At 35.0% G+C, this 24101-nt stretch overlaps 1 protein-coding gene across 1 annotated transcript in view; it reads right to left on the minus strand.

Moving 5' to 3' along the window:
* The window catches only part of PPP2R5A (protein phosphatase 2 regulatory subunit B'alpha), a 69111-nt gene that overhangs the window by 18299 nt on the left and 26711 nt on the right, over positions 1-24101 (minus strand). The window contains exons 2-4 of the mRNA XM_004424892.3: positions 17106-17302; positions 14065-14166; positions 383-475 (exon numbers count right to left, since the gene is read on the minus strand). Coding sequence (XP_004424949.1) covers positions 383-475; positions 14065-14166; positions 17106-17302 — 392 coding nt within the window. The remainder of the gene's footprint in view (positions 1-382; positions 476-14064; positions 14167-17105; positions 17303-24101) is intronic.

A 24101-nucleotide genomic window follows, 5' to 3' on the forward strand; every position in this document is an offset into this window, starting at 1 on the left:
TCACAGTGCTTAAAACATGTCAAGTTCAAGGTAAAAGACTGAAAAATTTTTTTAAAGTTTGCCCTTAGATTGAATGGTCAATACCAAATTTTCTCAGTTAGATATTCCAGAAAGGCTTGCTTTTCTGGTCTTTATAAAATAATGATGAGAATTTAAGATTGGATAGGATAATGTGATTGACTTCATTAGAGCTCACTCTTGATTAAAAATACTCTTTTATTCTCAAAACTACTTCACTTTTATCCTAATTGTCTGGTAAGAATATTGAATGCTGTTATATTGAAATAAATCATTAACGTTTTGAAAAACTACTCTTTTAACCATGTTAATAAATCATTGCTAAGATGAATATAAGAAAATTTAAGACATAAGAATTCCTTACCTGTTGTACAAATTTCTGATCAATATATCGCTTTGCAATGCTAGGCTGGAAATCAGGGCTCTCCAAAAATCTTAAGAAGAATTCATACACCAACTATGAGAGAAAGTCAAATAAAAGATAATGAACCAAATTATATAAGTACAGGGCTCAGGAAGGAACCACAGTGAATAAACCAGAAGTCAAAGCAGGCCTTCTACTTAAAAAGTGCCAAGTATCTTAAAAGTAATAGCAAATGTTCACTTGCTACCACAAATCAGAACTGAAAGTAATGTTAAGTTCAACTTGCTTCCATCACACCTACATCTGTCTTTCAAGAAGAAAAGCCAATACACTAAACTTTTTTTTATTGTAACCTAACAGCTATAAAAGGCAGGAGTATAGCTCAAAATGTGCCTTAATTTATTAGCTATTAAACAACATATCAATTCAGTGCCCTAAAAATAAAAAAGGAGGATTAGATCCCAAAGTAAAAGTAGTCATTCAACAAACATGTAGGTAGCCAGTTAGGCCACATATAGAAGGGAGAGAAAAAAGAAGACTGCTCACTAACCTTAGACCTCACAACATACAAAAAGCATTACCAGATCTGGGCCCTACCATTTACCATAGAATAACAAATTTTTGGTACTATGAGTTCAACAATATTCTAAGGCTAACAATGGTTTTGGGATCTGAGTAAATATTGTTTTGTTTGATGCATTTTTGCCCAACTATGCAAAAGGAGTGATGCTTATCTGGTCTAATTATTATCTAATTTTTAAGGTTAAGTATGAATTAGGGATATAACAAGAAAAAATTGAAGTTGATATCAATTAAGTATTTATAAATAATCTTCTAATCAACCAACTATATAGATAATTTTGCTTTGGGGTACACATATGCAAAAAGAGAGAAATTATCACAGTCCTCTGAAGAGTTAGTACAGTCTCATGGACTGCTACACACTTTCACTGGCACGTCTTGCTCAGTGCCTATTTTCATGTTCAATACTGTGATACTGTGATATAATAAGAAATATATATTTGGTCTTCATCCCTGGTTATTGGCACAGAGCTCCTAAAACCCCTGGAACTTCCTGAGTGATAAGGGGTGAGAGGAGCGTCTTTTGTTATTCATAAGCCCCTTTCAACCATATGTGAGTATATGCTAATAAGGTGACTCTAGGAGGATGAAGGGTGGTTATCAGAGGAACCAACCATGTGATTAGGGGAATGGAACTTTCAGCCCCAAACTCCATCCTCCAGGGAGGAAAGACGGGCTGGAGATTGAGTTGAGTGGTCAATGATTTAATTAATCATGCTTACCTAACGGAACCACCATAAAAATCCTAAACAAAAGGGTTTAGAGAACTTCTGGGTTGGTGAACACCTCAACATGCTAGAAGGGTGGTACATGGAAGATCCAAGCCCCTTCTTCATACCTTACTCTACGCATCTCTTCCATTTGGCTGTTCTTGAGTTGCATCCTTGATAATAAACTGGTAAGAGTAAGTCAAATGTTTCCCTGAGTTCTGTGAGCTGTTATAGCAAATAATTGAACCTGAGGAGTGGGTCACGGGAATCTCAGATTTAGAGCCAGTTGGTCAAAAGTACAGGAGGCCCAGACTCGTGACTGCCATCCGAAGTGGGGGGCAGTCTTGTGGGACTGAGCCCCTAACCTGTGGGGTCTGTGCTAACTCTGGGTAGTTAGTGTCAGAAACGAATAAACTGTAGGACACCCAGTTGCTGTCCGTGGAGAACTGGAGAATTTCTTGGTGTGGAAAATCCACACCTTTAGTGTCAGAAGTGTTTTGAGTCAAGGTAACAAGTTTTCCTTTAGCTACATATAGTGTGAACACACTAGGCACTGTAAGCTCTAAAAAGCTCATTCACTTGTTAGGAAGGTAAGACCAAACTAAAAACATAAAATGGTATATAGACAAAAATTATGGCACAGACTGCAAGTGCAGGAGACATTTAGAAAAGGGCTATATCACTGTGGAATAAGGTCAGTAAAAAAAGTTGTAAGGAGGACATGCAACTTGAGCTCTGCATTCAATCTGATTTTGGACAAGCCAAGAAGAAAGAAGAGGGCTTTTATAGAAAGAAAGGACATGTCTTGAGAAGAAGATGGTGTAGGGTACAGGTTGGTGGGTATGGAATCAGAGACTCAGAATCTTTATGCAGATCCCTAGTTCATTGGAAGTTAAGATTCCTGGTAAGGTGGGACCAGGTTAAACATGAGTCAAGTATGGCACACATTAGCCTGCATACTCTACCTCTTAAGATTGCATCAGAAATACAGGGCTCAAGGCTTAATAGTTTTGAGAGTCATAGCACGTCTTTGAGGAGACTTACAAGACATCAAGCTCCAGATCAAACAGAATCCTCTAAATCACATATACAGTTGAAACCTGTGCCTATCACAGATAACCACACATTATTTCTTACATAGTTTTCATCTGCATCATTTACCTGACATGGTGAACATTAAGTGACCAGTCAAGATTAGCAGGAAACTGCTTTTATGCAGCCAACTTAGTACCACTGAAGCCATGATAACAAAAGGTTATCTAAATACATGTTGAGTAATCCCAAATGGAGGTACAAACACTAGTGATCTACAGAGCTGAAAATCTTCAATATGGCACAATTAAGACTATGCTTCTATAAAAATGCACTGTCCCCTGTCACTCTCTCTATACCCTTATCCTGCATTACTTTTTTTCTTGTGTTTGTCATACCTTGACATTGTATTATTTATTTGATTATTATTTGTTCTTTTCCACTAGAATCTTTTGCTTATTATTAGTCCAATACTTTACCCTCAATATTTAGAATAATGCCTGGAACACAATAGATGCTCAATAAATACTGAATGAATGAAAATCATACTTGTTGAGAGACTGTATTTCTGTATAGTTACTGAAGTTTCTCTATGTTCTTCTATATGAAGAAAGAATTTGCTCCAAGAATCTAAGAAACAGTGCTGCAAAGAACAGATACTTTCAGCAACGGATTCATTTCTCTAATAAAATGGCAAACTTCACAGATGTTCAATGTATGGTCCTCCTACTTCTGTAAACCAAAAAAATACCCTAAAAAGATGAAAGATAATAAAAAAGTGTAGGGAATAAAGGGTAATCTTACCATTCTACTCAGTACTGTCCATGTCTTTCCTAAGGTAGTTAAAATAAAATATATAAAAATTCTGGTCTTCACCAATAAAAGACTTTAGAAGAAGGTACAACAAAAAACAGCATAGATGATTAAACTATCTGAAAACAAGATCTATACAAAAAGCTAAAGGAACTGGAAATGTTTGGCCCAGAGAGGCAAAGACTGAGAAGCAAATTTAAGATCTACAAACACAAAAGGCTCTTTTCAAGAAGTATGGTGACTGAATGTTTTCCAACCTCCATAAAGAAGAAACTAATTTAAATGAGTTTTAAAAATTGATTTAATATATGAAAGAATTCATGTAAGAATTAAATACTAAACTAGATGAAATATTTTATATTAAGTGCCTAGAACATTGCCTGGAACATGGAAAACACAAAATCTTAGTTCTCTAAGAATGTTTTTTTCTCTGTAATCTTTTAAAAAATAGGACAGATTCTGAACGAACCTTGAATAGTTTAGTCTATAGTTTTTTATCCATAAGAATTAAAAGGATAATTAATAATAAATAACTATTCACAATTAAAATGGTCAAAGTAATAAAAATGTTTCTCAACCTTAATAAGGATAAAAGATGTTCCTTTTCTATTTTTGTACATAAATGTTAATGTATCAGGCTATGATCCCTATCTTTTTTTTGTTTTTTTGCTGGGAAAGATTCGCCCTGAGCTAACATCTGTTGCCAATCTTCCTCCCTCTCTTTTTTTTCCTCCCCAAAGCCCCAGTACATAGTTGTATATGCTAGCTCTAAGTTCTTCTAGTTCTTCTTTGTTAGCTGCCGCCACAGCATGGCTACTAACAGACAAGTGGTGTGGTTCTGTGCCTGGGGAACTGAAGCTGGGCCACCAAGGTGGAGCGCACCTAACTTTAACCACTAGGCCATCAGGGCTGGCTCTGATTTTTTTGTTTGTTTTTTTGGTGAGGAGGATCAACCCTAAGCTAACATCTGTGCCCATCTTCCTCTATTTTCTATATAGGGTGCCACCGCAGCATGGCTTGATGAGTGGTGCATTAGGTCCACACCCAGGATCCGAACCTGCGAACCTTGGGCTGCCAAAGTGGAGTGCTTGAACTTAACCACTACACCACCAGGTCATTTTTTATTCTTACAACATGCAAAAATTTAACATATAGTATTTGGGGCCGGCCCCGTGGCTTAGCGGTTAAGTGCTCGCGCTCCGCTGCTGGCAGCCTGGGTTCGGATCCAGGGCGCGCACCGATGCGCCGCATCTCCGGCCATGCTGAGGCCACGTCCCACATACAGCAACTAGAAGGCTGTGCAACTATGACGTACAACTATCTACTGGGGCTTTGGGGGGAAAACATAAACAAATAAAATCTTTAAAAAAATAAATAAATAAAATATAGTATTTGGCCAAGAGCTATTTGAATGTGAAGGTGTACACTGTGAAATATGTATGTCCCCAGTTTAAATTTCTAATTATACAGACCAAAAAGAGCCTCTGGTCCCTAATACAGGTTATTCCATAAAAGGTCTATCCTTATCTTAATTATATGTGCCACTAAAGAAAATAATTGCTAAAAGAAAATGAAAATACTACACAATCTGCCTGTATTCCAGGTTAATACAGCAGCCAATCCTCCCTAATTATCTAAAAGTAGGTATACAGAAAATTACTATCCTGTTGATCCTCAATAAATATAAAGCAATAATACTGGGAAGGAAAGAAAATAAAAAGTAATTTATAACTTGTTCATTAATAGTTATCATATAATACTACACTTAGTAAATGAAAAGATATAACCAATCCCCTAGTGCTGAAATGACCTTTCTTTTGTTTCTTTCTTATGTGTTTCTTTATTCCATTTATTCCATTATTCCATTTATGCTCATTAGTATTTCCATCAGTGTGAAAAAAAGTAAAAAGAGATAAACTGTAAATTAGCACATTTTTAGAAAATTCATGAAAAGGGTTGGGGAAATAAAAATTTGAAAGGTTTTGAAATTATTGTGATTATTCCCCTCATTAACTAAACTTAACATTTACTTTTAACCCTATTAAATTAATTTCTAGCACCAAGTATCTGATAAGCTAATTGTAAAAGTAAACTTTTAATACAAAACAAAAAAGTCTAGGAGAATTGATTCAAAGTACATTGACAACAGGGAAAGAAACTTCCATTGAGCAAATTCCCTCAGTGCTACAACTCTCTATAATCTCATTTATCAGAGCAGCTTTAATATTCCACAATAAAAAAACATGAGATGCTTAAATAATAATGTAGCAACAATATACTGACAAATCTTATAAATCAGCTCACTTATTTAGTAGTTTCTGATAACCCTAGACCATTTAATTGCAAAATTTTAAAACTAAAACAAATTTTAGTTACTAAAAAGATTTCTAACTATAAACATACACATCTAGGGCAGAGCCTTTTAATCAGGGGATCATGGATGTACAAAAATTTCTTGTGAGTCTCTGTGTCTTTGTCTTGGAAGAAAATTCATTTTTTAAAAAAAAATATTTTGAAAGCAACTCACCACCTCCTAAAACATTAAGAACCATTAGTTTCAGGGAATTTAAATGAAATTTCAAATCATACCAGTGAAAAACAGAAAGCGTATTGTTTATTTGGCTGAATTTCCACTGTTAATTTCCATGGGCATATAAAAATATCTTAAAGGAAAAACTATTTTTCTTTTTTTGGTGAGGAAGATTGGCCCTGAGCTAGTATCTGTTGCCAATCTTCCTGTTTTTGCTTGAGGAAGAGTGTCCCTGAGCTAACATGTGTGCCAATCTTCCTCTATTTTGTATATGGGAAGCCACCACAGCATGGCTTGATGAGTGGTGTGTAGGTCCACACCTGGGATGTGAACTCGCAAACCCTGGGCTGCCAAAGCGGAGTGTGTGAACATACCCACTACGCCATTGGGCTGGCCCCTGGAAAAACTATTTTTAAAAATTCAAAGACTGAAGAGACTTTTTCAGATTATCCAACTACATGTGATTAAAAAATATGTAACTTACCAGCTAATGAGAATTTCATGCTTTTAAAACTGCTGCATCATTAAATACAGTATCACTAATTTTATACCAACTATGCTTGAAATTTCAGATGAACTTGTGTATATGCTATTAAAAAATAGTTTTCCACTTCAGATTTTCGAATTCTATTAGCTCTAATGTGCTGCTCTATCTTAAAATTTTTATCAGCTTTAACTAATCCTAGGACAACTGTTCCATTTTATTTAGATGTATATGTGCTAAACAGAGTGAATAAATTAATAAATAATGAGGACGACTATTCCTTAAAGTGTCCCAAATAGTTTAGAATATAAATTTCTTTCTCTTGTCTTTTATAATAAAAATAAAACGAAATGACCACTTAAAAATATAAGTCCTGCCAAATTAAAAATCAACAATGTAATCTGAAGTAATACCTAGCACCCATATATAAAGCAGGGTGCCTTTCTACCTCCCAGGGACAATGTAGAAAATAGCTGATGTTGCTGATTATTCATCCTATTGTCATTAAAAATATATCATTTTTCATTTTATTCAAGACACTCTTCCCTCCAATTGTTCTAGCCTGTGGCAGGCATTGTTGCTTGGCTAACCTAATACCCATTCCCTTCCTACTGAAGCTGGAAAAATTAAATATTCACTCTGTCAGTCAACCTTACAACTAGAGTAATGGAAAAAGAGGGTGGAAAGAAGAAAAATTAAAGACAATCCAACAGCCTGAAGAAAGAGATTAAAAAAAAAAGATTTCACAAGAAAGTAAGAGATACAAAGGCAAAGAAGAGCCAACATTTGAATAGCCAGGATCCCCAAAGAAGAAAACCAAAGCAGTGGAACAAAAGAAATACTAAAAACTATTATCGAAGAAAACTTTTCAGAAAAATAGACTTTTATAGTGAAAGAACACTATTCAACTGGGAAGATTTACCTAGAAAAATCAACACTTATGTATAGTCTAGTAAAGCAATTGGCCATTAAAAGAAAAACATCCTTTGGGCATCCAGGCAAAAAGGCCAAGTCTTCATTAAGGGAAAGAAAGACTGAAATCAGAAGACAACGGAATAACCATATATATTTTTTTTTTTTATAATTTTATTTATTTATTTTTCCCCCAAAGCCCCAGTAGATAGTTGTATGTCATAGTTGCACATCCTTCTAGTTGCTGTATGTGGGACGCGGCCTCAGCATGGCCGGAGAAGCGGTGCGTCGGTGCGCACCCAGAGATCCGAACCCGGGCCGCCAGCAGCGGAGCGCGCGCACTTAACCGCTAAGCCACGGGGCCGGCCCGGAATAACCATATTTAAGGTACTTAAGTAAAGAAGCTGAACCAAGGATTTTATATCAAATCAAGTTGATCTTTAAAAATAAAAGCTACAGGGGCTGGCCCGGTGGCGTAGTGGGGATGTTCTGCACGCTCCACTTCAGCGGCCCAGGGTTCGCAGGTTTGGATCCCGGATGCAGATCTATGCACCGCTCATCAAGCCATACACTGGGGTGGCGTCCCATATACAAAATAGAGGAAGGTGGGCACAGATGTTAGCTCAGGGACAATCTTCTTCAGCAAAAAGAGGAAGACTGGCAACAGATGTTAGCTCATGGCCAATCTTCCTCACAAAAGAAATAAAAAAATAAAAGCTACTGGGGCCAGCCCCATGGCTTAGCAGTTAAGTGTGTGCGCTCCGCTGCTGGCGGCCCGGGTTCGGATCCCAGGTGCGCACCGACGCACCGCTTGTCGGGCCATGCTGAGGCCGCGTCCCACATACAGCAACTAGAAGGATGTGCAGCTATGACGTACAACTATCTACTGGGGCTTTGGGGGAAAGATAAATAAATAAAATTAAAACTTAAAAATAAATAAATAAATAAGTAAAAATAAAAAAAATAAAAGCTACAAAGTGGGGCCGGCCCTGTGGCTTGGCGGTTAAGTGCATGCGCTCCGCTGCTGGCGGCCCGGGTTCGGATCCCGGGCGCGCACCAACGCTCTGCTTCTCCGGCCATGCTGAGGCCGCGTCCCACATACAGCAACTAGAAGGATGTGCAGCTATGACATACAACTATCTACTGGGGCTTTGGAGGGAAAAAATAAATAAATAAAATCGTAAAAAAAAAAAAAAAAGCTACAAAGTGCTATTAAACATGCAAGAACTCAGGGAATAATGTTCCCATGAATCCGTCTTCTAAAGAATGAGCTCCAGATTACCAAGAAATGATTAGAGAAGCTTTGACATAAGGAATCATGGTAAACATTAAATATATTAGCTGTAGAACTAGTAAGTGATGGGCATAAAGGTGAAAGAATAGTATACAATAATTAGTTACATGTTCTAACCATGTAGGTATTACAACTATCAAAAATATAGAGTTAGGTGAGGGAATGGAGAAGAGTGTATGGAAAGTAGAAAGCTTCAAACTGCCATATAGGTACTTACTGTGAGAGTAAAAGGATATTACTTTATATTAGATGCTAGGGAAGAAGGAAGTAGGGGAAGAAGAGACTACTTGCTAATTTCAGTATTGTTCATTCTAAGGAACCAATAAACTAGCTATAAAAGAGAACCAAGGGTATCATGTAAAGGTATCAGCATAAAGGTAACATAAGAAAAAAGTATACTTCCCAAATACCAAAAGTACTATCTTTTAAGGAAAAAAAAAGGAGAGCAAAGAAAACAGCATAGTTTTAAAAATTGTGCTAGGTTCTGTGCATACATTATCCCACTCAATCCTAACACAATCCTGTTTTATCCCAGTTTTATAAAGGAAAATGCAGAGAAGTTAAGCAGCTTAACCAAGGTCATATAGATAGAAAAATATCAAAACTGGGATTTGAGTAGAAGTCTGTCACCAGAATCATCTCCATTTCCCCATGCTTTGTAATGAAAATAATTCTCGTTAGAATTTGTATATATAAACTTTTAAAAAGGTTTTCTTTTAAAGATTTTATTTATTTATTTTTTTCCCCCCAAAGCCCAGTAGATAGTTGTATGTCACAGCTGCACATCCTTCTGGTTGCTGTATGTGGGACACGGCCTCAGCATAGCCGGAGAAGTGGTGTGTCGGTGCGCGCCCGGGATCCGAACCCGGGCCGCCAGCAGCGGAGCGTGAGCACTTAACCGCTAAGCCACGGGGCCGGCCCTATATATAAACTTTTGTTCCATTTAACTAAGGCACAATTTATACCTGTATATACCTTTAAAAACTCACTTATGAGGGCTAAAAAAGAAAAAGTGATGGCTAGTTAAATTATTTGGAAGATGTAATTTACTGGTGTTATAATGAAGCTATAAAGGTATGAATTAAACCTCATAAGAATTTGTATATATCTGTTTTAGGGCCATAGACTATACCTAGGAGAGGCAGTAAAACTTGTAATAATTAAGAGCATGGACTTCAGAGTAATACGAGTTATAAACCTGATTCTGCCACTTGCTATTTGTATAATCTTAAGCAGGATTCTTAATCTCTTTTAGCTTCATCTAAGCTTATCTATAAAATGCAAACAATATCTACTTTATATTGTTACTATAAGGATTAAATGAGATAATGTATATAAAGCAGTTGCCACTATCTCTGGAACATGGTTAAGTGCTCAAGAAATGGTAGCTATTGTTATTGCTATTAATATAATTAGCTAAACATGATGAGCAATCTTATAAATGAACGCCATTGGTCATATGGAGGCAGATACATTGAATTCTCTAGAAAAACATTTTGTTGTGCTTGCCTGCAGATATTAGGTCATTAATATTATCTTAAAAATATAAAAGTCATTATATTTGAAGCATTAGGCAAGAATCCTTGGAATTTGGTGACTTTTACTTTCTCCCTCAAAGCCTTGCTTATTTTGAAAATATGAAAATATCTGTAAACTGAAGGTGTCATTTGAGTATTCTCAGAGAATTTTAACTAGACATTTTGTGGAGTAAAAATAAAACCCAATGTATATAGTCAAAAGTCAATGATCATAAAGACTAGATATAAGAACATGTGCATCATAAAGACTAGATATAAGAACATGTGCAAAAGAAACACTAAACACGTGAGTATAATATTTTTACAGCTATAATGGAATCTTTATGACAGTTTTCATAATACAGCATAAGTGGTTTAAGATAATCTACCCTGAATCCTGTCTAAAGAGTTCTAGTAACTACAGTATCAAGTGAGGTAGTGCCAATGTGATTCTGTTGAGTGAACCCTAGATGATGTATTAAAGCCACATATTTGAGGAGATGTTTGAATGAAGCAGTTAGAGCTAGACAGAATTAGTTAGGGAAAGTTCAACGGAAGAATTGGTCCTGCCTATATAACAAATTTTTATTACCAATTTTCCAATGATTCTGAGGAGTGAGTTGTCACACAATGGCATTTAGGGCAGGAAGACCATCCCTCCCTCAATCTCAACCAAAAAGGTGTGCTCTAGAGATGGACTTCTGGAATGGCAGAATGAGGACTTCGGTGAACTTCCTGTCTCACAAAAATAATGAAAAACTGAGCAGGCAGAAGAAAAAACAAGCGAATGTAAAGATAGGTCAATAGAGATTATCCAGTTTGAGGTGCAGAAAGAAAAAGGAATGCACAAAAAATGAACAGAGCTTGAGAGACCAGTGAGACACCATTAATCATATCAACATAGACATAATGGAAGTACCAGAAGGAGAGAAGAAAGAGGCAGATAAAATATTTGAAGAAATAATGGCTAAAAACAACTTAAATCTGACAAAAAATATTAATTTACACAATGAACACTTAACTGGAGCTCAATGAACTCCAAGTAGAATAAAGTCAAAGAAATCCACATCTGGACACATCATAATCAAATTGACAAAAGTTAAAGACAAAGAGAAATGTTCAAAGCAGCAAGAGAGAAATAACTTATCATATACATGAAGTTCTAAATAAGATTAACAACTGACTTGTCACCAGAAAACCATGGATGCCAGAAGACTAGTGGGATGACATCTTCAAAATGTTGAAGGAGCAAGGCAGTTAGCTAAGAATTCTATATCCAGCAAAACTCTCCTTCAAAAATGAAGGGGAAATTAAGACATTCCCCAATAAACAAACACTGAGAGAATTTATCACTAACAGACCTGCCCTACAAGAAATACTAAAGAGAATCTTTCAGGTTGAAATGAAAGGATACTATATGTAACTTAAATCCATAGGAAGAAATGAAGAGCATGGGTAAAGGTAACTAAACAGGTAAATATAAGACAGTATAAATGTATTTTTATTTGTAACTCTTGTATTCTACTGCTTTACATGACAACTGCAAAAAGCAATAATTACAAAACTGTGTTGGTGGGCATATAATGTATAAACATCTAATTTGTATGTCAATAATACCACAAAGGAGGGGGTAGGGAATGGAGGCATGTTGTATCCAAGTTTTGTATACTACTAAAGTTAAGCTGGTAATCAATTAAACTAGATTGTTTTAAGATGCTAATTGTAATCCTCGGGGTAACTAATAAGAAAATAACTCAAAGAAAGTTAAAGAAACAAGGGAATTAAAATGGTACCCTAGAAAATACGTATTTAATACAAAAGGCAGTAACGGAAGAGCACAGGAACAAAAAAGACATAAGATATACAGAAAGCAGCAAAATGGCAGATGTAAATCCTACCTTATCAGTAATTACATTAAAAGTAAATTGGGGGGCTGGCCCCGTGGCTTAGCGGTTAAGTGCGCGTGCTCCGCTACTGGCAGCCTGGGTTCGGATCTCGGGCACGCACCGACACAGCGCTTCTCTGGCCATGCTGAGGCCGCATCCCACATACAGCAACTAGAAGGATGTGCAACTGTGACATACAACTATCTACTGGGGAAAGGAGGAGGATTGGCAATAGATGTTAGCTCAGAGCCAGTCTTCCTCAGCAAAAAGAGGAGGATTAGCATGGATGTTAGCTCTGGGCTGATCTTCCTCACAAAAGAAAAAAAAAATTGATAAAAGAAAACCATGATCCAACCACATGCTGTTTACAAGAGAGACAATTTAGATTCAAAGAAACAAACAGATTAAAAGTAAAAGGATGGAAAAGATATATCATGCAAACAGTAACTAACAGAGAGCTGGAGTGGCTATACTAATATCAGACAAAATAAACTTTAACACAGAAACTGTTACTAGATTTATAATGATAACGTTATAATGATAAGAGCCATCCATAAGGAAGATATAACAATTATAAACATACGCAGCTAACAATAGGGCCCTAAAATACATGAAGCAAAAACTGAAAGAATTGAAGAGAGAAATAGACAATTCAACAATAATAGTTAAAGACTTCAATATCTCACTTTCAATAATGGATAGAACTAGACAGAAGATCAACAATAGAAGACTTGAACAACATTATAAACCAACTAGACTTAACAGATTTCTACAGAACACTCCACCCAGCAACAACAGAATACACATTCTTCTCAAGCACACATGAAACATTCTCCAGGACAGACAGTATGCTAGGCCATAAAACAAGCCTCAAGAAATTTAAAAGGATTGAAAACATTCAAAGTATATTCTCCCATCACAATGGAATAAAATTAGAAATCGATAACAGAAAGGAATGTGGAAGTCACAAATACACAGAAATCAAACACATTCCTAAATAAGTAATGAGTCAAAAAAGATATCAAGGTAAATTAGAAAATATTTTGAGATGAATGAAAACAAAAACATAATATATCAAAACTTAGGGAAAACAGATGTTAAAACAAACTTGTACATGAATGTTCATAACAGCTCTAGTCACAACAGGTAAAAGGTAGAAACCACCCAAATGTCCATCAACTGATTAATGGATAAACAAAATGTGGTATATCCATACAATGGAATATTATTCAGCCATTAAAAAAAAATGAAAGCCAGCCCCAGTGGCCTGGTGGTTAAGTTCGGCACATTCCACTTCGGCAGCCCAGGTTCAGTTCCTGGGTGCAGACCTACACCATTCATCTGTCAGTTGCCATGCTGTAGTGGCGGCTCACATAGAAAAAGAAGAAGATTGGTAGCGGACGTTAGCTCAGGGGGAATCTGCCTCCGCAAAAAAAAAAGAAGAGTATTGCTACAACATTGATGAACCTTGAAAATATCAGGCTAAGTGAAAGAACCCAGACTTTACAAAAGGCCACCTATTATATGATTCTATTTATATTAAATACCCAGAACAGGCAAATCCACAGAGAGAGAAAGTAGATTAGTAGTTGTCAGAGGCTCTGGGGATAGGGGAATGAAAAGTGACACTAATGACAAGGAGGTTTCCATTTGGGGTGATGAAAAAGTTCTGGAACTAGATAGTGGGGATGCTTAATGTTAATGCCACTGAATAGTACACTTTAAAAAGCTTTAAATGATAAATGTTAAGTGTGTTTTATCACAATAAAAAAGTAAAAAACAATATTTTGGGAAAAGAAAATGTTAAGAAAACCTTAAAAGTCAAATATTTTAAATAGACACGCAGATCTAAAAGAGAGAACCATGATTTCAGCAGAATATCATAAATGTAAAAACTGTCCATACATAATTATGTTCCACACCTGTATGTGAGGCCAAGAGGCCTCAAGTGTGGGTTCATCCTCTTCTGGATCAAAATCTGGATTATCACTTGGAGGAAGAGTACGGAAGATGTTAGCACTGATCTGTAAGGAAAAATAAATTTAGATTTATATTCTTTGTTGTCTAATTAAATTCAACAACGAAAAATGAAATATTTTAAGACAACTTGAAGAAAAAAGTTATGTTGTGGCTATAAGCTTAGTTCAAAACCTATAAACCTCTTCAAGATATGAAGAAGGCAGGCATTTGTTTCTCTGTTTTCTATATCTCATACTCTGATTCCTTCAGACGCCAAGGTACTGAAGATTACAGATTACCTTTGGATTCCACTTCCTTAAAACATGTTCTTTCCAAGTTTTGCTTAAAAAAAAAAAAAAAAAAAAAGAAGGGAGGGAAGGTAATTTTGGGGGGAAAAGCATGAAGTTCCTAACTCTTCCTATCCCTAACTTGATTCTTTTCATCTTTCCACAACTCCCTCCATATTCTAACCCAGCCATTTACTTACCTTACAACCCAAAAGAGTTTGGTAAAATATCTCCATTCTTATACATACACACCACACTAAGGAGGAGGACGGAGGGAGTAGAATACCTTCACTGCTATTACAAACATAGTTTATAATATCCCATGATGATTTAATTTACTGTAATTCATCTACCCTGAGCCTTTAAAAAAAAAACATATTAAATCTTTCTGAAATCAAGATGTGCTTTGAGATTCTTCATTTTAGATTCAATGAAATACAGTATTTATAATTTCATCTTTCATATTGTCTGTCTCAGTACCAAGGTAAATTACATATCCTTTTTCTCTAGCAAAGGATAGATTGTGGTCCCAACTCAAAATTTTTTGAAGAATGATGAAAAGACTGACAGACCAAATGGTTTAGTAAACATTTAAGGCCATACTACTGAGGGATTGGTCACTTGAGATAAACTATTTGAGGAATAGAGAATGAGACAAGGTGTGTTTGGTGGTGCAAGCAAATTTCCAACTATTCTTATGAAGTGGCATCTGTGGTAGGCCAAATAACTGCTAACAGTCAATTACTATAACTATGAGTTAGAAAGTAATAATCTAGAATTTTGATCTGTTAGAACTCAAAGCCAGTACATGGGGCAGAACCAATAAATAGTTGGATGGATATCAATTTCACAAAAAAGTGGCAGAAAGTCATAGGTAGAACTTGAAAAGGAAATATATGCCATAAAAGCACACAATTGCCCTTGAGATCATACTTATTATTGTTGGCAGTAAAAGAAAAACTTAACCTTGTAGCCACCAATAAAATTAACTGTATATAACAAATATACAGAAAAGCTTTAAAGGACTAAGGGGGTGAGCTAGTTTCACTCTTATCTAGAAAGAGTCAAGTTATATACTCAGAAGTTAAGAAAAAAAAAAGACAAAACACACATACCTTTTTACTTGGGGAAAGAAATTAAATCCCAGAATTTATTAGTATATAGCAATTACGGAATAATTTGACTCAAATATTTGAGTACTTTCAATATCTAAGTCAACAACTTTATAGAGCTGTAAGTATCTTCCCAGGATTTTCAAAATTTCTAAATACAAACCATTTGAAATCAGTAAAGTGAAAACACTGCTTTTTCCCCCTGAACCTTTTTTAATACTAAACACAAATTAAAAAACAAAATAAGAAGTCTATTAATATTCAATATTTATATTCTCAAACTGTCACTTACTTTTTACTGTCTATGATAGTTTCAGAAGCCAATTTCATTTTGATTAATGTTCTCTCTATAGTTAATCTTTAAAAAATTTTAAGGCTTTTATTTTCATATTTTGAAAAAAACAACCAAAATTTCCTAAGTTCTTTTAACAGGTCTTCTAACACAATGTGATGAAAGAAAACTCAACTAGTATATTAGGGCCAAATTTAACTTGCCTACATATTTTGCTCTTCTCTCAGAATATATATTAGACAAGGGAAAAGAAATGAAGGCAACTACAGGTTATACTGCTATAACCTTCTATACCCTGGTAACATTTAAGCTTAAATTAGGTACTCAGTGACTCTTTAATTATTCCAACTGAATTTTTCGTATTTTCTTAGTATGCACCAAATAACAAAAATCACAAATCCTAAACGAATTTCTATTGTTTGATGGAGAATAAGGTTGAATTATTAATAAACAGTATTCTAAACAACCTTACTTCAATAAAGTTGGCAGTAGTTTATTTTTCACATCAGATATTTCAAACATTTATTTATATTATTTAACTTCTTAAAGGTCCTGAGTTTTGATTAAAATTCAAGTGCTACAGAATCAGAAAATATGATATAAAAATGTCCTTTTTTAGACTTTTAGTCCTTTAAAATTCTTATTTAGAATTTTTTTAGACTTAACTCCCTTATCCACTGCTGAAATGTAGACAGCTCCATAGTTTTTCATTGGTTTTCTCTTCCTCCTTTAGACATTCTCCCTCTGTGACTATTCAGCCCCATGACATTAATTACCTATTCATCTATATAATCTTGAGCCTACATCTTTCTCCTAAGCTCTAGATCTGCACTATCCAATATGGTAGCCACCAGCCATTGTGGCTGTTGAATTCCCAAACTACTATAAGCAATGCCAGCATCATTGGAATAGGTGGTTATCCTTTCTTTTTTTTTTTTTTTTTTTTTTTTTTTTAAAGATTTTATTTATTCAGTTTTTTTCCCCCCAAAGCCCCAGCAGACAGTTGTATGTCATAGGTTCACATCCTTTTAGTTGCTGTACCTGGGACTCGGCCTCACGTTGGACGGAGAAGTGGTGCCTCGGGGCGCTCCCGGGATCCGAACCCAGGCCGCCAGCATCAGAGCGCATGCACTCAACCGCTAAGCCACGGAGCCGGCCCTGGTTATCCTTTCAATTGGACTATTTTAAAAAACATTCTTTTGAGTATATTAATTATTGTACATTTATTAAAAATAAGTCTCATTAATTCATAGTTATACCTCAGATCTTACTTGATTTATATAAATCTGAGGAACATAAGTCTAGAGGCTTACCATTTTTACTATATCAGAATACGCTGATTCAACAATTACACCACGATTAGTTGAAACATACTCAACCAGTTCATTCAGTGTTGCTCTTTTAATTTCTTTGCTCTTCAAGTCTGAAACAGAGTCCATGAAATCAAACAGTATACAACACTGCTGCAACTTCTGACAGAAAAGCTCTTGTTGTTCATTTGAAGTGGCATCTATAAATAAAAATAAAGAAAAACTTAGAAATAACCTCCTCAGAAGTTACCTTTATATGCTTATTAATTTTGTAGATGCTATTCACATACATAAAATTCTCTCAAAAATCTAGTGAGAAATTGACCCATCTAATCCCATCATTCATGCCAGAATCTGGGATTTATATTGGACTCTTCCTCCTCTCTCACTACACACAATCAATCATTAAATGTTATTGATTGTTTCTTAAACATATCTGGAATCTATCCTTTTCTTGTCATTCCCACTGCCATTTTAATGACCCCCATCATCCATCATCTAGATGATACAATGATATTCTAACTGCTCCCTTTGCCCAGTCCCATAACCACTATAATTCCTGATTTATCCTCTAAACTATCTCAAAAGCTAAAATTGCTAAAATGAAAATCAATCTGCTCACACTCAGTACTTTTCAGTGATCCTCCAAAAATTAGAGAATGAAGTTCAAACTCCTCAGGACTACATACAAAATGCAGCTCCCTACTGTCAAGAGCCATCTCAACACTTGCCAGCATGCACCTTCATTTTGGTTAGACCATACTCCCTGCAATTTCCTGAAGATTTCATACTGTTTCCTCTGCCTGGAATGACCTCTTTACACATTCCCACCTTGGGAACTCTCCCCATTAAGTTTCAGCATATGTATATTCCCCCCTTAGAAGCTTTCTTTATGGCACTGAAGCTAAATTGGTTGGTAATTAATTCACTTTTACCCAAGTGTATCTTACGTGCATATTGTAGTATTTATTGTGCTACATGGCAATTATATTTTACATGTATAACACTCCTAGACTATGAGGGCCCTGAAGTCAAGAAACAAGTGTTATCTTTGTCTATCTCTCTCTCCCCTTCCCCCCGCCCTCTCTTGTATCTAGCACAGTGCCTGGCACATAACAGGCATTCAATAAATGTTTATTGTTTTACTTTCTACTTATTACAAAAATATGAGCACATTATATTGATTTGATTCAAACAAATGTATTAAATCCTTTTGTTTCCAATATTCAAAAAATAACAAAACTTCAATTCTGAACTTTCAAATCTATAAACAAGGACCTTCCATTAGCTCAATATTTAAGTTTCTTGAACTACTGAGATTAAATTTTTAAAAAATCATGTATTTCAATACTGACATTTAGCTCATAATATACAAAAGTATTCTTCCACTCAAAACTAGTATCTACTTTATATAAAGATACAGGTAGAAATCTTCATAAAGATGATAACCTAACCAAGATGCCTATGCTTTTTAAATTCTCTGGGGCAGAAAGCTAGCGAAATTACTTTGCTATTATATTCAAGTTTCTGTCCTTAGAAGCTGATGTAGATAAGGTACTGTTAAAATGTAGCAGGTCAGATATCCCAAACCCATTCAGACAAAGTCAGAAGACAAATACAGCACATCCTTTTGATCAGTGAATTTTACTCAATAATTTAAAACAAAACTTTTAATAAAACAAATGCAGATCTATTATAAAGAATGACAAAATTCACATGACTTTTAAAGTAAAAATATGAAGATTTTTTTAAAAATCTGAATTTTCTGCAGCCCATTTTTGGCTATGCCACTAGAAACTTCTCCTATGGTAGCTCTACATTTACAAAGAACTTGTATAATACTCTCTATTCCAGAATCAGTAGTGGCTCTCTGCTACATGAAGGCCGAGGTCTACAATCCTAAGACTGGCATCAGAGTCTACATAATATTAACAGAGTACATGACATTTCTGATGATCACTTTGATGAAGTTTTTGATTCAGGATCACCTTTAATGAAACTGTTCTTAAGTGGGAACATTGTTATGTATCCTTAAAAAAGAAGACCATTAAATCTGCAACTATTTTTAATACCAAGTAATATGTTAAACAGTTATCCTTACCCTAGAATTAACCTCATTCTATTAGGGGTGAAAATGAAGCACCATCTGGCACACATACTGCATATAACCTTACCAAGTCATATATTCACTACCCTTGTTCATCCCAAACTGACCATCAGTCATTCTAAGTGGAATCTGCTCATTCTCTGACAGGTCCGTTGTATCCTGAATGGCTTTTTCCTTAAATCCTCTAGGGGGTTTTCTCCCTTAAAGTTAAAATGGTGATATGCATTTGATTTCAATTAATAAATGACGCCCACTTAATACTGGTATTTAGTTAATTTCAATTAATAAACAGATGTCTGCTTAACACTGATACTTAGTTTGAAAAACTAGAAGATGGACACCACTGCTTTTGTAAGCTTCCTAATTATGCTAAACCTATTAGATTGGGTATGTATTACATAGTAGAGAAGGAGTAATTATTTGAGCTATCAGAATACTTCTCAACTCACACTATACAGGAAATCCCCATAGTTCTCTTAGTTGCTCAGTAATATCTTTATCTATTTATAAAGATATCTATATCCTTATTATATAGCTTTATATTATATCTCTATTATAATATGGATTAAATCTTTATATATAACTAATATTATAATGTGGCTTGGGGAGAGTTTTAAAATATTTTTTAGCTGTTATTTCCTTATGCCAAAAGCAAATTCATACAACATCCCATTTCAATATGTGGTCACTTTATACCGCCAGTCTTATTCTCTCCTTCCTCCCCCTACCAGCTCCTCAATGTGAAATCACTCTCTTCCTATTCTCCAAAGGCCATGGCTTTTTTCAAATTCTTCTTACCTGAAATACCTTACCAGATTTCCTCCTCTATGTTTCAAAATCCTACTCACCCTTTAAAAATAAACTTAAATCTCACATTCTCCAGAAAACTTCCCTTAGGTAGGTCAGGATACAGTGACCCCTCCCCTCTCACATCATCTGTAGTACTCACAACCTCAATCATACAGTCGAGTATGCACTATCTTCAGGCTTGAATCTATCTTCAGGCTTGAATTTAACGAATGTTTCTTTTATCATCCACCAAAAGACTTTAGGTTTCTCAAAGGCAAGTATCATTCACTGAGCAGGGTTTCTTTTTTATTTCTTTTACATCTAGCATACGGTATGTAAGGACTGCACAAATACATATTTGATGCTAGAAAAAACTCTAAATTTGAAGAATAAAAATTATGTACTGAAAAAAGGCTAGAACAAGGAAGAGTTCAAAATTGGTGCTGGGTATCAAAAGTAGCATAAATAGTAAATTATTACATCATATCTATGCTTAAGAATTTATAACAATGACCATTTTTATCAGTAATCTACTTTGATGGCAGATTTAAATGGATTAAATGAAATAATGATCATGAAGGTGTGTGCATAGATTTCAAAGTGGAATACAAATGGAAGGCATTTTCCTCTTACATCACAGGCTAATAGCCTATGGCTAACATGTTAGAAGACACAACATGATTTTCAGGATTGGCAAACAGTAGATTCAGGAACATGTTACATATAAAAAAGAAAGTTTCTTTTTCCAGGCACCTAACTCTTGAGTCTTCTCCGGAAAGAAATTAATGTTTTTCATAGCTTCTCCATTTAGTAATCCATTTCCTGGCCTAAAGATTTATTTGAATTATTCTCCTCCAGAACTATATCCCAGCATTACCTAGTGCTTGGGTAGGATAGGTCACATCTGGATCTTCCCAAACATTAGAAATATTTAGAAACAGTTAACATTTCAACTCCTCTGGCTCTGAGTTACAATAGAAGTTTCTAATTCTCAATTATTTTTAGGTATTAGGGAATAGAAAAATCTTTTCCTACCTAACCCTGTAAGTATATGTTCTACTGAGAAGTCTGCTGTGCTACATAATAAAATATACTACTACTGCTAACATTAGTGCTTCCTTCATATCAAATACATTTCTAAGTGTTTCATATGTGCTAATTTATTTAACCTTCAAAACAATCCTTTGAGATTAGTTCTGAAAGTTAGACTTGATTTCCTGCCTTTAAGAGATCAGAAGCAGGTTAGGAAGGCAAGATACAAAACATATAATGATAATACTATTAGGCAATAAACAAATGCAAAAGGAGTTGCCATTTACCATATATATATTGCCTATTCTCTCTATAATCTGGAATCAAAAAAAATCTGAGAGTGCTTATAAGATTAAATATAAACAGAGCAATTAAAAATAAAATCAGAATTAATTAAAAGCAGGGAAGTTACAGATATTACAAGGTATTTGACTGCTATATTTAACCACTGTTTTTGTGGTTCTTGGAAGCTAAGGTAAAACAGCTGTGGAAGAGTAGACCAGACTGTAAAAGGTTTAATGAGAGAAGAGAGGAAGTTACTGTCATCTACTATTGGTTAGCTTACTTCTAGGTTCAAGACATGCAATAGTTTTATATAGGTCAAAAACATTTTTATAATGGTTTTCTTAGCAAGACAAGATAATGATCATAGTTTTCATCATTAAAAAAATTATGAAATATTTTGCACTTGTAGATGTTTAATATATCCCAACTCTTAGGCACCTTTCTTAAACATCAGTTACACTGAATTTTGTCATTAAAAAAAATAGAGAAGAAAAAATAGAAAATAAACTTCAATAGGTTGAAAAAAGATCAGACTATATTTCATAAATATGAATAACAATTTATGAGAAAAAGAATGCATAATAATTCTGTTAGTTAAATGTAAAAAGCACTGGCAATATCTACACTGGCCACTTTATACTTAGCTTCCCCATTACAAGGAGGTTTGCAAATGAAGTCTGTCATACTCAACGATGTTTCAGTCTTGCAATGTCTTATATTTAGGCAGTAATGTCACATATTGTTTTTACTTGGCTCTTTTTACTGGGCTAATGTTGATTATCCATTTGCCATTTTCAATGTGAATAATGTTCATTCTGATTCCTATGGTGATAGCTTCTTTCCCTGGGATTCTCCCTGCAATAATAACTGATGTTTTCTATCAGAATTTCACTTAGAGGTTTAAAACTAAAAACACCTCTGGAAATACACAAGGTCACAGGAAAAATTCAGAACACCTTATAGTACTACAAGCATGCGTCACTTAACAACAGGGATATGTTCTGAGAAATGCATCCTTAGGCGATTTTGTCCTTCTACAAACATCACAGAGTGTACTTACACGAACCTAGATGGTATAGCCTACTACACACCTAGGCTACATGGTACTGATCTTACGGGACCACCGTTGTGCATGCGGTCCATCGGTGACCGAAACATCGTTATGCAGCACATGACTGTACATCATACAGTGATTGGAACGGTGGATGCTCACAGTGTAATTGTTTTGCATCATGACCCAAGTACTACACAGTATTTGCTCAGTCACCTTGAAATTAATTACCACACAAGAGACCTCAAATTATTGCTGGAGCAGTTTAAACCAGGTTTTCTTGAAATGATGACGTTATATATTTCAAACAGATATTAATTTCTTCCAAAGTGTGTAAACGAATCAGGAGCAAATAAAAGATGAGTATTTAACATCCCAGTGACTGCTATTTAAATGAAGAGAAAAACCCAGTCCTACACATAAACCTATTAGTATATTTTGACCTCCCTAAGTACTTACCTGGGAGCAATTCAGACTACTAATCATTATCATAGTGCATCATATTTACCAATTTTAAATGCCTTAAGTATTTATGTTGCCTCAAGGAAACTCGATTACAACTTATGAATATTATGTAATGACCTGAAATACTAATCTACATTTGCCTCTTAATAACAACATCAGAGCTAAGGATTTACTACAAGTGCTCTTCTAGAAAATATTACTAAATCCTCAAAATAAAAAGCTCTGCATGAAAATTATGAAAGATACAAGAAAAACCGCACAATCAAGGAATTGTCCAAACAACAGACGTGCCTTGCCTTGCAAAATATATAATTAGTTTAAATTTGACCAGAAGATGAGTTTTTTAAGCACATCTTAACTGTCTTCCATTTTATTATGACTGATATCTGATCTCACTAAAAAATTCTCACCACTGTAGAAATCCCTGCATGGTCTTAGGCAGAGAAAGAATCAAGACAACTCTAGAGAAGTGAGACATTTCACCCTGGGAAAATTATTAACACAACTTTTAAGACTCACAAAAGCCTTGCCAGGTGTTCCCTACTTATCTCTAAATTCTTAAGTTTTTTTCAGCATCCAACTTGAAGATCTATCTGGCTCACACTTTAAGAAATACTGCTCTAGAGAACTGTTTTCTAAAGTGTGGTTTGCAACCCACTGGTGAGAAGTAAGATCATTTTAGTGGGTCACAAACAGAATTTTAAAATATATATAAAACAGCAAGTTGCATGTGAGTATTATTTCATTAAACTGTATATGAGTACTGAGTTGTAAAGTAAAATGTGTTCCTTACTATAGTTTGCAGTCAAAAAAAGTTTGAAAGCCATTGCTGTACATATGTAAAGTACTACAAGATCCCACACTACATAACATGCCTAAAATCACAAAGAAAATCTGTAATGAAACTGGGACTCAAATCACCTAGAATGCAAGAACAAGCATAAGACTACTATCTTTGAAATATCAACTGTTCCTTTAATAGCTATATTCTAAATCCTTACCTATTTAGAGATTCACAATGCATATTAGTTACAAATGGCAAGTCTCCTCCCCTTCACTCAAAAAATAAAAGTAAACCAAAAAAAAAAAAAAAGATATTAACCTACAATAACAAAGAGAATAGAAAAATGGGCCCTTCGGCAAGAGACTTCAACAAATTTCTGGAAAACTCAAAGTACAGGAAGAAGTGTTACATGACAAAACCAAAACAGAGGAAGTCATATCCTAGGATAAACAGAAAGGGAATTACAGAAAAAGTTCCTACAGAACT

Source organism: Ceratotherium simum, chromosome 2 (genome assembly GCF_057802395.1).
Source record: "Ceratotherium simum simum isolate JZ-2026a chromosome 2, ASM5780239v1, whole genome shotgun sequence".
Lineage (NCBI taxonomy): Eukaryota > Metazoa > Chordata > Mammalia > Perissodactyla > Rhinocerotidae > Ceratotherium > Ceratotherium simum.